Source organism: Thunnus thynnus, chromosome 5 (genome assembly GCF_963924715.1).
Source record: "Thunnus thynnus chromosome 5, fThuThy2.1, whole genome shotgun sequence".
Classification (NCBI taxonomy): domain Eukaryota; kingdom Metazoa; phylum Chordata; class Actinopteri; order Scombriformes; family Scombridae; genus Thunnus; species Thunnus thynnus.
The window spans coordinates 9,680,088-9,694,755 of record NC_089521.1 but is presented as its reverse complement, the minus strand read 5'-3'; the positions used below and the strand labels follow the sequence as shown (position 1 = coordinate 9,694,755).

General features: G+C 39.5%; 1 protein-coding gene across 1 annotated transcript in view; it reads right to left on the bottom strand.

Annotated features, from left to right (window-relative positions):
- Window positions 1–204: 204 nt before the first annotated feature.
- The window catches only part of si:dkey-246g23.2 (solute carrier family 66 member 2), a 55,333-nt gene continuing 40,869 nt past the window's right edge, over window positions 205–14,668 (bottom strand). Inside the window, exon 5 of the mRNA XM_067589074.1 lies at window positions 205–4,170. Coding sequence (XP_067445175.1) covers window positions 3,996–4,170 — 175 coding nt within the window. The 3' untranslated portion in view covers window positions 205–3,995. The remainder of the gene's footprint in view (window positions 4,171–14,668) is intronic.

Sequence of the window (14,668 nt, the reverse complement as noted above, 5' to 3'; positions counted from 1 at the left end):
TCACATGAGGTTTCAGGACAGATTTTGTATAGAAATCCTTCTTTACTTCAGCTTTAAGTGACAGTGGCAGCCTGCCAAGCTCAGATCAGATCACTCCTAGATTTTTTTGTTTTTCCTTTTCAAAGCCAATATCAAACTTTTTCTTCTTAACACGCTCCAAGACATTTCAAATCACACTGCCAATAACAACACAAGGCCACATGCTGGAATATAAATACTTTATATTTGAGGAAAATAACATGATATATATTTCACATACATAGAGTCTCCATGAGATAGTAAAGGCAATTAAAAAAATAAACAATTTGTAACTTTTTGGAGTAATTTTGGCATATGAGATATCATTAGTGTTTACTGTCACATATCTTTACATGTTATGATGAGCATCATAGTGTTAAGTAACTTTTAAATGTTTTGGTAAACTTTAAAACACCCTGAAAGCATCAGTTACTTTTGGTTTCACAGATCCTTTTAAATACATTAACTGAAGACACATGATTGAACATAAAAAAAACCCAGTGATTTTACTCTTGTTGCTGCTTTCTGGTAATAACTAATAATAAATAAATACACATGAAAGATTTGCATCTGGTGGAAGTAACAGTCCGACCATCTCCATTCTTAGAAATAACAAGGCACCTATTTCTTATTTGTGTGATAAGGCAACAAGTATGTTCACCACAATGTGAACTTGGTTGAGGGTTTATCACAACCAGGCGGTGTGTGTGCTAATCTATCCTACTGCCCTTGAGAAGAAAAGGCCACAGAGATCCTAAATGTTAAACTAAATCCAATGAGGGTGCTATCCTGAGTCTCTGCTGATGGAAAAACAATATAAAGATACACATCTGGTGATAAGAGCGTATAGAATACAGAAATAAAGAAATTGCAATATAGCTGTGGTATGCCGGGCAGAGGAGATAAGACACATAGAGCTTACTGTACAATACGGCTACCAGATGTAATACAAGATAGATGAGGACTGCATGCATACACGGAGCCTTAGCACATACACACTCACACTCCCATAAAGTGTCTCACACAATGGAACAACAAAGCTGACAGCTTGCAGTATTACCCGACCATCAGAAACGTCTATCAGCAACCTTGACACCTCTATAAACATGATTGTTTGACATGTACAGCACTAGCAGAGAAGCATTTACTGTATTGATATATTGACTCACATATAATGTGGCACAGTGAGGTTCAAATCCATCAAACATATGATACCATGACATTCATACATCCCCTGTCAGTAAGGTTTGCTGTGTTCAAATAGATGACATACATTAACATTTAAAAATAGAAAGGAGTGCTTACATTCTCATTATGCTGGTGACCTAACAGTCATAAAAAATTAAACAAAATCATTGACCTTAAAGGAAAAGTTCAACAATTTGACTTATTAGCCTTACTGCTGAGAGTTAGATGAGAAAGTCTATAACACACTCATGTATATATGGCAAATATGAAGCTAAAACCAGGAAATGATTAGCTTAGGTTAGCATAAAGGCTGGAAACAAGGGCAAACATCAACCCTGGCTCTGTTCAATGGTAACAAAAATCTGCCATGTCATTTGTTTAAGGTGTGAAAAAGGAAAAGTGTAACAATGACATGTTGTGATTTTATGAGGCGTCATGTGTCAGACTATTTCTTGCAGGACCAGTAACCTCAAAAACTTGATGCAGTATCATAGCAAATGCAAAACGGGACAAAATAGTCAATGTTACATTTAGCAGGATCTTCTGTATTGTACACTCTTTAAATTCTACTAAATTTTCCAGATTATCAGAACTCAGTTCAGATTCTTTTCATATACAGTATATATTGCATGCTGAACCTGAGAATGGTATTGAAATACATCAAGATGCAAAGTTATCAATGGCTGAGGCGTACTGATATCTGCAGGCAATTTGTTCAGCATGATGCAAGCCACAACCACTGCAGTTTGTAATTTAGACATGATGTGTACTGAAGCTGAAAACAGACAGCTATAGATTAACAGATGGACACAAACTGGCTGCTGACGTAAAACGGTGACTGAACGACTTAATAAGAAGGTCGCTTTATTGTTTAATTAAATCATGCTGAGGGGAGAGTAAAATGAAACCTGTGCTGAGTACTGATCAGCTGCTGGTGCTGTTTTATTTTATCCCGCAGTGTTTCTGTAAAAGGAGACCATTCAGAAACAGATGAGAGAACCACAACTCTCCTCGAGGCTATGTTGTTAAATTACTGTTTCGACTCTAAACTGAGCTTCTGAATTAAATATTTGTGCATTTTGGGAAGGTGGAATGGATGAATAAGGTTTTAGTGTTTCTGTAACGGCTCTAATGTTTCTCCCGAGCCTATTACACGGAGAGAGTGTCCATCTGCATGAGGATGAGTAAAAGTGAACTATGTGCAACTCATGGCAGATAACAAAATGAAGTGAGAGGTAGGCTAATAAGATGATCTGAGCAAATGACCTTGCTCGAGTCATCACCACAGTTTATAACCTTGTTCTCTCCACAACTAAGCTGCTACTGCCTCTAAAGCAGCTCACCAAAGCTTTTACACATAGAAGCATGAGGGAACCAAGCATAAAACATTAGCATAGTGTTCATACATTACATAAACTGTCCTTTCATTAATGACGCGTTTCTGGCTGGATGAAGGCATTTCAAAGTTTGATTACTACTTTCCCCCTACTAGAATCCCCCTCTAGGGATTACTTACTGCTTAATGCTGTGAAAAGAAACTAAATGTTCTAATCTCAAAGTAAATTTTGTTTGGCACTAATCCAACACTTGAGTGATGGGTGTTAACACTCCATGTGTTCAATAAAAGATCAAAGTGAAATAATATTCCTGCTGAGAGCGCTGATTAAAACATCACTTATCCAGGAAGTTTCTGCTGGTCTGTTATTGTCTCACACAGCTTGTGTGAGCAAGAGACCACAGTATCAGCAGATGATTGGATACTTTAAAGTAATGGAACGACAAATGTGATAGAAATGATGATGCAACAGTAAAGTGAATAGTGTTTCATTAAGAAGTTATTTTGACCTGAAGTCTGACGTGATTTTTGGTGTCCACAAAGGATACTGTGACTGAGGTACAGTGCAAAGCAATATTTTTGTCATTGTTCTTTGCATACTGTGTGTACGAGCTGCACTGCTTGTCAATCAAAGCACAAAGCAGAGTCGTAACACACAGATTGATGGCCTGTGTAATTACCATTACTTTCTGCACGCTCTGAGGCCTTGGCTTGGCACTGGATGGCAAGGGCAAAAATCGATTTTGGCTGCGCAGACCAACAAACATGCCAACACACTCACTCTCACAAGCACACACATACTGTACAAACACCACACACACACACACACACATACACACACACATATTATGCTTCATGGGAACAGTCCACTGAGGTGTAGAGCGTGAAAGTGGGAGACTCATCAGTCAGGCAGTAGAGTCCAGTGCAGGGCTACCGATGCAGGTCTGGTTGTTACAGCTGCCATTACAGCAGCGCAGATCTGCTGTTAGTGAGCTGCCAACGTGAATAATGTGTCCCTCTTTCCATGTTTCCATATCCAATACGCTTCAGCATCCAAGTAATGTTCCATAAAGACCAAATAAATAGTATAAAATGCTAAAAACACAACTACATATTGTCTTATCTTATAAAACTTAAGGCAAAGGTGTTTTGTTTTTAAAGCTTGATTGAAGATGCTATTTGGTTTGTTCAATCTGTGACTTAATGGCACCAGAAGGTCAATTGTTTGGGTGTATATGACACCGATATGACAATTTCTTCAAATTGAGGCATAACAGTAAAAAAAAGACAAAAAATCTCTATTGACTTTGGTTTTCTCAATTTTCTGGTACTACACGTCTTGATCGATGATAATTCCTGATTCCTGATTGATTATAAAGCTTCGTGTTATCAGACTTGTTGAAATTTTCACACGAGCCCTGTATTTTTATGTTGCCCATGGCAACGGCCGAGTTCAGCCTAGCTTGGTGTGTGCGTCCTGGCTATAGAACAGGACCTGGAGCAGGATGGCCACGTCAATCAGGATCTGGACTAAACCGCACACCCAGAATTGAGTCGGGCTTTCGTTCATCAGAAAGTAGGTGGTCTTGAAGACGTCACCGGCCGTCCACAGCAGCACCATCTTCACACTGGAGTTAAGGAGACACAAGAGGAAGGTGTGAGGAAAGAGAGGATTAAGGAGTACAATTTTCCTGTTGATGACGTTCTCCAGGGAAATCCTAAAGTACAAAAAGTGCAGCAAAGGTCAAAATAACAGCAGCCAAAATAAGTAGCTGCTCCTTTTCCACATTCATCTGCAAACATTTTATTGATTTTTAGAAAGTTTTTTTGGTCTTGATTTAGTTCCTGCTATACAAGAAACAGCAGGCAGGCAGTGAAAATTTGATAAACAGGGTGAAGTTAGCCCTAAACTGCTGATTGATCACACCAAGTTAGAAAAAGTAAAGGAAAGACGAAGACGCATAGATTGCTTGTCTAAGGGAAACAGAGACTGAGAAGAAAAACCTTGCAGAAGACAGCAGTCATCTACCATGCCGGCGGACTGATGCCAACAATACCCTGAGGGAAGCTGAAACTTATAAACGGCATCAGACAGAGTAGAAAGGAGACACTTCACTTGTATCACTGCTTCTCATGCTTCTCCACTTGTCACTTTCTATCTTGTCATAATCATTCTTCAATTTACCTTTTCTCCTATTTTGTGCTACTCCTTCTTTCCTCCTTTCTGTTGCTGTCCCGACTCATTTACTGTCAGTTTTCTTTAACTCTTACCTTTCACAGTCTACGCTCTTACCTCACTCCTACTCCACCTACTCTCTGCTCCCTCCTCTGTTCTCTGTTATGCACTCTGAACAGAGAAATCCCATAGGTATGAATGTTATATGAGTTTATACTTTTTATTAGAGCTGACTGGGCCTGGGGACGGAGCAGGACCATCAGTCATCAGTGAGACATACTGTAAGGGTCGGGTAGGGGTGAGGGAGATAGGAAAGGGGAGAGAGAGACAGAGAGAGAGCCTACAGAGGACAGCATTTATCTAGCATGCAGAAAGAGAGACAGGGCTAAACCACCAGAGAGAAAGAGGAGGACCTCTGTGAGATAGATATGGATGATGAGTGTGTATGGGGGTGGAGGCAGCTTAATGACTATAGGGACAGCTGTCCTGTGCTATCCTTGAGCTCTCCTTGCAGAGTCACCTCAAATTCCCAGCTCTCCCCTGGGCTCCCTTCAGGCCCCGATGAGGAACCGAAACATTGGCAGCAAACAAGCAAACATTCCTGCCGTGGCATCGAAATGACAAAGAAATGAGGACATTGTTATTCAACATATCTAGGAATGTACCAAATCTAGACACTGGAAGTGGTATGAAAATGTGATTAACAACACCAGACTGATGCAGGCTGCAAACAGCAGCTGTGCTTGAGAGCTACAGGATGCGTAATGATTGAAACTGAACTCACAGCTGTTCAGATGGGCTACACATCTGGACACTTTCATACTCAATCATATCAGCGCTGACGCACTCATAAATTGAGTCATTAACTCTCTGATGAACTGACTGTCAGTTTCTGAAAGTCAGACTGAAATTTAAATACATTTTTGTTAAGAAATCAGTACATTCTGTTTTTTTTTTTTACTTTTACTTAATTTGGTCAAAGCTGAAATCATCAAACAGAAGAAATTGAAGTTTGATTTATTTTCCTAATTTGATTAAGCTAGGCTAAGTACCTGCACTTTCTGAGTTGAGTTTCCACTTTTCAAGTGTCTGGTGTCAGTCTACTGCCGCCATGGAATAACTCTCATCCAGTGGCTTGAAGCGTAGATGTTGTTTATACTACAATTTTATCCTTTTATGACAAAATTGTGTCCAATAGCTGCAATAACATTATAGTTTACATTTCCTTACACAACAAGTGATGATAATTCAGATTTCAGTTCGACTTTAAAGCAACACTGTGTAATTTTTGTGACAAATGAAAAGTTGAATTCATAAATAATAAAAAGCACCCTTGCTCAGTACACATTAAGGTTTTACTGCTACACCCAACCTGGTCTGACATGACCGGTAGCTTATGGCAGCAAATGTTAGCTGTTGGTTGCTAATGTCTGCCACTGTAAGCTTTGTTTGTGAAATTGTGAGATTGTGAAAGTTTGCTGGAAAAAAAAAGCCGCAGTACCGCAGCTGTCTGCCTTGTGAGTTTTCGTGTGGGCATGGGCTGCTGCACTGAATGCACTGCATGACAGACAGGAGTCACATAACGTCATTTTCACTGATGAAATGAAATGCAGGTCAATAATAAATTGTAACGTGCAAAAATAGATATTCGAATGGTTTGAACCTATGTGTTTATTTTAGAAGGAATAATCGAACATCATTTTTGGCCAATTTTGACAGCCCTGATTGTGACTTGTGGCTACAGTGGCCTTTGTTCACCAAAGGTTAGTCTTGCTTTGAACTGATTTAGTATAGTATTTCAGTCAAAAGCTAGAACAAGTCTAACCTGAATGTGTGAGCACACTTCCAATTTAACCACCTCAGGCTTTAGTAAGAATGAGGCTGTTTCCACCTCTCCCAGGGCTGACCAAGGAGCGCTTGTTTAGAGCACATCTGAGTCTCACTGATGCTCCCCTAACAATTTAGACTTTCGGGGTAAACACTCCAGGGTTTGATTGAACTGATCCAAAAATAAGTGTGCTAAAGAATTTAAAATCGTCAGGCTTTTACTCCTCTCTCTCTAAGCTGCCAGTTTTCCTCAGGGGAAATACTTGCTTTTTGTTCCACTTTAGTTTTTTTTCTCCTCAGAGAGTACCTTTGTTGAACGTCAGATTTCTTGTTTCATCTCATCTTTTCCTTTCACTGCGCCACTTATTTCTTTTTTCCAATGTCCCGCTCAACTGTCATCTTTATTACCTCTGTCATTGCCTTTAATCTGCTCCCCTCTTCTCTATAAAAGGGAATGGAGTTAGTGACTTTTATCAGCCTCTACTGTGAACCATGATAAAGTAAAATAATAAAGTTGCATTTTACAGCACGGTGATCTACAGCTAGTTGGAACTGAGATCCAGTGAGGAAATAATTATACATTTAAAATAAAAATAAAAAATAATTTCAGTTAAATAATTTAGGGCTGTCACTTTTTAATTTGAAATTTGAGCTACCATTCAAACATGGGAGCAAATTAAATATTGGATCTGTAATGATCTGTTTGACTTCAAATTCCAAACCACATCACATAATTTTATGTTGACATGTCCTTTATCACTGTTTGTGTCAATGCTGTCCACTAGCATTCAGTCTCTATATTTGTTTTCTTACTTTAGACATACAAACAGTAATCTACTAGTGAAGTCAAGGATGGATGGTGGTATCCACCAAAACTCAAAACAGATGCCAGTTTCACCAAAATGTCTCTATTCACTGGTTTCTCACTGTCAGTGTGCATCATTCACCTCTATTCACAGTAGACACTTTACAGGAACAATATGTAATGTAAAATTCAAAACATCTAAACATCATCAACATCATCAACATCATCAACATCATCAACATCATAACTACTTGATCTGTTTCCATTGCACTTTGCCACATTTTTGGTTTTATTGAAATGCCGACTTTTCTACCTCAGCCAAGCATAAAAACTTTTTGGTGATATTTCAAGATTTTTCTAAAATCTTCTACATTTCCGCTCAGGTTTTTTTATGCACAAATTGAAAACGCAAATAAAAAACAGGTACATTAGATGGAAATGCACATTGTCACAGCGTTTCAGCTCCCTCACATCTGATATCTGCTCTTTTGGCATGATGCAGCCCTCCCCTGTATGTCTGCAGTGACTCTTCCCGTGTCCATCACTTCCTCTGACTGACACATACCAGATACTTTCTCCTCTTCCCGTCTGTATGAGCGGCCTGTTTTTCCTCTCTGATGTCTGTTTGCTTTATATTCATAAACTAAGTTTCACCCCCTGTAATGTAAATGTGTTTGATAAATGATAGTTGAGGAGCTGCGTCTGTAAACTAAATTTGATCATATTTTCATATTAGTGGTCAATTTCTGCAATGTAAACATATAAATCTCTGTAGTAAAAGAGTAGATTAGTGTGTGCCTGCATCCAAAATTGGGTATAAGTGCAGGACTGATCAGTGAATAATGGTGAAGAAGAAAACAAAGAAGATAAAAAAAAAAGTCTAGACCCACAAGAGATTTTGCTGGTCAAAATGTTGCAGCTACAAGTATTAGGGTAGATTATAAATTCAGAGCAGACAATTTCTCCTTTTTTCTACCATATAAATCCTCACCCACTGCACCTTTAAATTCATGCTTTACTTGATTTATCTTTAAACAATGTCTCCTCTGTCCTTCTCTGCAGCCCTCCAACCTTCATTTATTCTTTATAATCCTCTCTGCCTCTGCCTAACACTCCCTCTCCTTCCTTCACCCTCCCAAATTCTCCTCTCCCCCCTTTGGCTAATTTCTTTGCTCAAGAGATGGCAAACATCATTAACGAGGATGAGTCATTAACAGTGTAATTAAGGAGGGCGGGTCATCTGTACAAAAGCAGTCTCTATAGCAGTGCAGCGGAATGGAGACAGAACACCAGTTTGAGGTCGTTCGTCTCTGGCAGGCACACACGTACACACACACACACATACAGTATTTTCCACATTTTACTGTTTGTCATGCTAGTCTCATGTAGCTCCAACTGGATTGGCAGAGATACCATTAATCGTGGGACTTGTGGCTCAGTTGACAGGTGATGAAAGACACACAGAACAAACAATTAGACTTGGTCCTGAGTGAGGATTTGTGCGTCCACAGGGACAAGGAGTGATTATGGTATTGATTGAGAATACTGACTGACTGACTACCACTGTCTCACACGCAACATGCAAGCACATACTAACCAGCATGTGTACTGGTTTGCTTTAATTTGCACAAAAACAGTGATGCAGATAGATGAAGAAGGTAAACCATGAAATTGCATATTGGTGGTGCACTCTAACTAAACAATACACACACACACACACACACACACACACACACACACAAACAAACACACTGACGCACACACATGCACTCACGCTGACTCAGTTCAGTTCAGCATGGACAAGTCGCTCATTGATTACTACTGACCTGATACCTTCATCTGAGCTAAGTGGCAAGAGATGAGAGAGGAAAGGGTGAAATGGTGAACTGTGCTCTTCAGGGATGGAAAGTAAAAGACGGTAGCTGGGAGATGGATGAGGGAGAATGGAGGTAAAGGGGAAAATGACGAGAGATGGATGACAATGTAGCCGGGCAGGGGAAAATAAATCAAGAGAAGGGTGAGAAATGAAGCCACCCTGATAGTCAGAGAGTGACAGGACGAGAGAGAGCAATGGAGAGAATAAGAAGGGGGTCTGATTGCACGGTGTGATGCCTGTGCCGTATGTGGGCCAGGCAGTAATTGTGCTGTGTATTGAGCGAGTGCTGTCAGGCCAGCTATTAGCTCCTCTAAGCGGCTGGAGTGGACAAGTGGAACACTACTACAGGAAAGAGGGCTGAGTGACATTTAGAAAGAGAGACAGAGACACAGGGAGAGAGAGAGAGAATTAAATGGACGTAAGTGTGGTGTATACAATTTACTGATTTCACGTTCCAAATGTTGCGAAGTTGCCTGGTGCATCTTTAAATGTCACTTTGTGAAGCAGCAATCGACTTGTTAAGGCCCAAAGCTTTCAACAGACAGAATGTTGTTATTGGACGATTCCCCAATCATCCGTTATCTTATCTTATCAAAATCCCAGATTACATTCAATGAAGATGTGTTTGATTGATCAATATTTTTTTTAATGATATATTCTTCTAATATCCACACGACAACTACAGTATGGTTAAGATATTTTGTGAATGTTAGGAAGAGATTGTGGCTGTGTATCTGCTGTAATCAATATTTCAATATTGACAATGCAAAAAATGACTGTAATGTAAAATGGGTTGCTGATGATGATGATCTCACAGAGAATGATCACCTCATTGTACAGTGTTTTAGCGTCTTTCAGCTCATTGTTTTGGTTTTATGTCCTGCAACTTTACAGTTTTGGTTCACTCTTACCACCCTCATCAGCTGTTTTTATCTAAAAAGCTTTGATGAACTCACTGTACGATACCTGTCTCGCACCAAATGGTAGACAGACCAAGTTAGCAAACTAGATGGTGAACATAGTTAACAGCTGATGAGCTGAGGACATGGTGAAGACCAAACCAGAGCTACAAGGAGAGTAAATATTGGACTAAGATTGGCCAGGTGGCCAGACAGACAATTTTGATAATCAATTACCCAGTCAAATAATTTACCATGCAAAAATACCACACTAACTGGCTACAAATTATATATATTTTGTTCACTTAATTGTATTGCAATTTCGAGACTTCCGTTATTAGTGGGTCAAACAAAAATCTGAGTGTAATTTTTGTTGATAATCAAAGAGCTTCCTTCTGTAATCTATTCAAGATCCTACGGTTTGTATCAGGGCTGTCAACTCTCATGTAACTGACACTTCACATGCTCTCATGCCACATGTCCAATTTCTTGCACAGTGAAAAACAAATTCATAGCTGATAATGTGGTGGAACAAAAAGAGAACACTGACAGCGCACAGACAGACAAAACAGAGAATCACAGTACAACAGCAGCATCATGCAGCAGCAAGTTATTCAGACTATCAGGGAGAAAGCGAGAAATATACATAAATCTATTATATTGTAATGTATTCCTATGCATGCTGCTCAGAGTAATCTCAGTCAGGGGCTCTTCTGGCAGCAGCGCAGCGTCTCTTCCTCTCCTCTTCCATAAATATAATTTCAAATAGGAAATAGTTATTCTTCTAATAATCATTTCCTGTCCTGATCCACCCAATGTTCTTGATGCATTCTTTGTTTTCATAGCACCCTCAATCTAACTAATCTAGACAAGTGAAGGTGGCTGTTTCTTGACTTAATCCAAGTGGTAGAGTGGTGTAGGAATGCAGAAAATTTGTTTTAACTTTTTTTTTGGAGGGGGGGCGGGACCACCAGGCCAAATAATGTGGGTTTTACAGTTTTACAACACTAAAATCACAGAAATGAACCACAAGTCAATTTGAGACACACTTGCCACACTGGTTTGTTGCCTGAACATGACCACTGAGTCTGTAATTACTGGCTTTTGGGTAAGGTATATTTATCATCATCTGGTGTTTTCCCATGGCCGAAAACCTTACTGTGACCAAAAAGTTGTCAACTGTCCAGCTGTGTTGTGGTGGTAAGCAGGCAGCTGATCGCAAGTTAAACCCAGTGGAGGCTTTGAGCTTTAAGTGTAGAATCACACTTTGTGTGTGAGACTTAAAGAGTCTCCAGAGGGGGGTTAGACAGTCCTCGTAATTGCTTGATAATACTAATACAAAGCTCATGGAGAGAGGCACACTCGAGCAGCAGGGGCTGATGTTTAAAGTTTCAAAGAGCTTCAGTCTAGTCTTTTTAGAACAACCATGCATGTGTGCATTGGCATGATGTGTGTGTCCACGCAATGCCTGTTTGTGCATCTGTCTGTGTGAGCATATGTGTGCGCCTACACATGAGGGTGCGTGTGAGGTGATTTAACAGCAGGGCTATAGCTCTCCCTGAGGGGGCCAGATAGAGAGATGAAAATCAAAGAGCCCAGCACTAGAGAAGCCGAGCTGCTCTTAACCCACTAACTATGAATTATGCATGATGATCGATCGCACACAGGCAAACACCCGAAAAGTTCCCAACCTGCCAGAAAAAGATGGATTCTACTTCACAAAATGAAGCGGAGGGAAGGTGAGCAGAAGAAGGAGTATCATACAAAGTCTGCCCAAGGATATTTTAGATACTTTTCTGGAAAATATAAACAAGCCAGAATAGATGAGATGGCTTATTGGTGATGGCTATTTCAGAATATTTATTACATCAGTAATATTATGTAATTGAAAAAAATGCTCTATTTGTCATTGCTTTGTTACTCAAAAAAAAGACAGTTGTGAATGTTTATAAAAACACAAGACTGCACAACCCTCTCCAAGTGTTTCTAATAAGAGGAGCCAATAGGAAATGTATTCCACTCACTTTTAATACTTAATACTAAATTATGACAGGAACATTTTAAGCAGAGCCCTTCCTCAGTGTGCAGAGTTACTCAGTGAGTTAAGCTGAAGAGTCTGTCTTCAGCCTGGTGATCTCTGAAACTATACTGTATAGGTGATTTGGATCAACAGAATGACAAAACACTCCCATTGTATGTAACAGACATATAACACAGACACATGGAGTCTCACTAAGTGTGACAGCAAACAGGAGGAATCAAAAACGAGAGAAAAATCCCCCATAAAATATGTGACCACACAAGGAATCCTTCTTTTCTTTCTGACTACATAAAAGCAAGTTAGAAAATAAAAGTGTAACATCTCATAATTACATGTTAAATGGTGACTAAGAGGACTTCAAAGTTACTACAAGGAACTTTCATTTTGTGTTGATTTAAGCGACCCTGTGATCAGTGTAGTGTTTTCCCAGAAGGCTGCGTTTCCCAGGAGCACCACCACCTTGTGTTGTGAAATCTTGGCTAGCGCGTGCATTTGTTTTGGAAGCGATTTAAAGAAACATGCAATTTATTTTTAATACTATTTTTCTTTTATCCATTTGTAGGATGCATAGCGATGAGTTAATGTATCTGTTTGTGGTTATGTAAGATTAAAAATGTTATTATGATGATGATGAAACAAATTAAACTTTGTTTCAGTACTGTTCATACATCTAGCTTACGTGTAAGGCTGCATTCACACCAAATCTGGCAATGCAGCATCTTCCTGCAGGGTTGTGCAGAGATGTGGGCGTGTTTATTTATGCTTTAGAACATAACCGCTGTGAAACAATCAGAAAATAATGTTTTATTTCTCAGATTTCCTCCTTTGTCCTTGCTACACCACTGCTCGCTCTCTTCATTCACTCTCTAGCTCGCTTGACCACAGCTGCTCTCTCTCTTGCTCTCGTTCATGCTCTCAGCTCTCTCTCTCTCTCTCTTTCTCTCATCTTTTTTAAAATGAGTCAGGAAGCTGACAAGTCGCACTTTACTTTTAACTTTATCGAACAAGAAGAGAAATGTCCTCCCCTCGTCCTAGTAATGTCTTTGTACTCCCTCATGCTACAACGCTACATGTAATGTAAACATAGGCTCTTCTGGTCTGCATGCTGTGAATCGTTTTGTCTGATTTTGCGGGGAATCCGACCTGGTGGCAAGCATTTCGAATAACTTTAGAAATAGCCAATCTTTCACTGATGGTGTCATTTGCTTATGTGGGTCATAAAGAGGCATAATGAGACTGTTTCATAACAAGTTAAAAGTTCCTTATAGTAACTTTAACATCATGCTCTCTCTTAATTTATAGGTATTTAATAATTATATTGATCCAATTACAAGCGATAATATGCTGATGTCTACACACTGGTACAGATATCTGTGCATGCTGAGGAAGGGCTCAGTCAAAGGTTCATGTTGTATAGATTTAGTGTTTGTGCATTTAACAGTTGAAGACTACCTCGGGTTGAACATGCACTTTTTACGACGCTATTACTGTACATTATATAAAACGTTTAGAAATGTGGATGTGTATGCAATATTGGAAAACCCATTAAAAAACATCCTCAGTCTGCAGGAGCAAATGCATCATCTGATTCTTTCCTAAACAAATATATCAACACTCTGAAAAAAGTTAGTACTCTTATATTTTTCTCTCCCTTGTTTTTCTGCAGCCTTAAGGCCAAAGCTAAACCTGCCACAACACAAGAATAATATTCAGTGAATCTGCAGTGCTGGTGTGTTTTGATGTGTTCTTTCACTTGATTCATCTCCTGAAGAGCTAGTCTCTCCAGCTATAGTTCACTGGGATATGTATTTTTTGATATTATCTCTAAAATGCCTGGACTGTGGGTTGCAGAGGTACGCAATTTGTTTTTTCTTCCCCATTATACAAGACCACAAAAGTGGACACGCTATCACCTCAAGGGAAGAGGTCACAGCAAAGGAGCCAGGACGAGTCTGGAAAAATCTTGCTTTTCGCTGTTCCATCATTGTGGTAGTTTACAAAGAAGATAATGAGGGTGGCTACTTGGCATGCATCTTATGCTCCCAGTGGGATCTAGGCTTTATGTAACTCTGTCCCAAGCTCTAGGTACAACATGGCCTTGAAATTTAACTGAATATAATGCTAACAAAGTCAACAATAAATGTATGCTGGTGAGGATTCTACAATGAAAGCATGAGTATATTTGAAATAAAACTTTCTAGCTAGTTACAGTGGAGTGCATGCATTACTTAAAAGGTACCCTGAGGAGTGTTGGCCACTAGAAAAGCTATGGAGCCATGTTTTTTTAAGTGGGCTAAGAAATGTAGCAAAACGCCAACAAAGGCAGCCAAAAAGAAGACTGCCAATATGTAACATGGGTGTAAACAATGTGGGATTTAAAATATTGGCTGGCTTTGCAAATGTTATATGAGGAAGGAAGTTCACTAAACATGTTTGTTAGACGTCAGGGATACACACAACAGATTCTGGCGAGAAACATGGTGAGTGTAAACAGAAAACTCC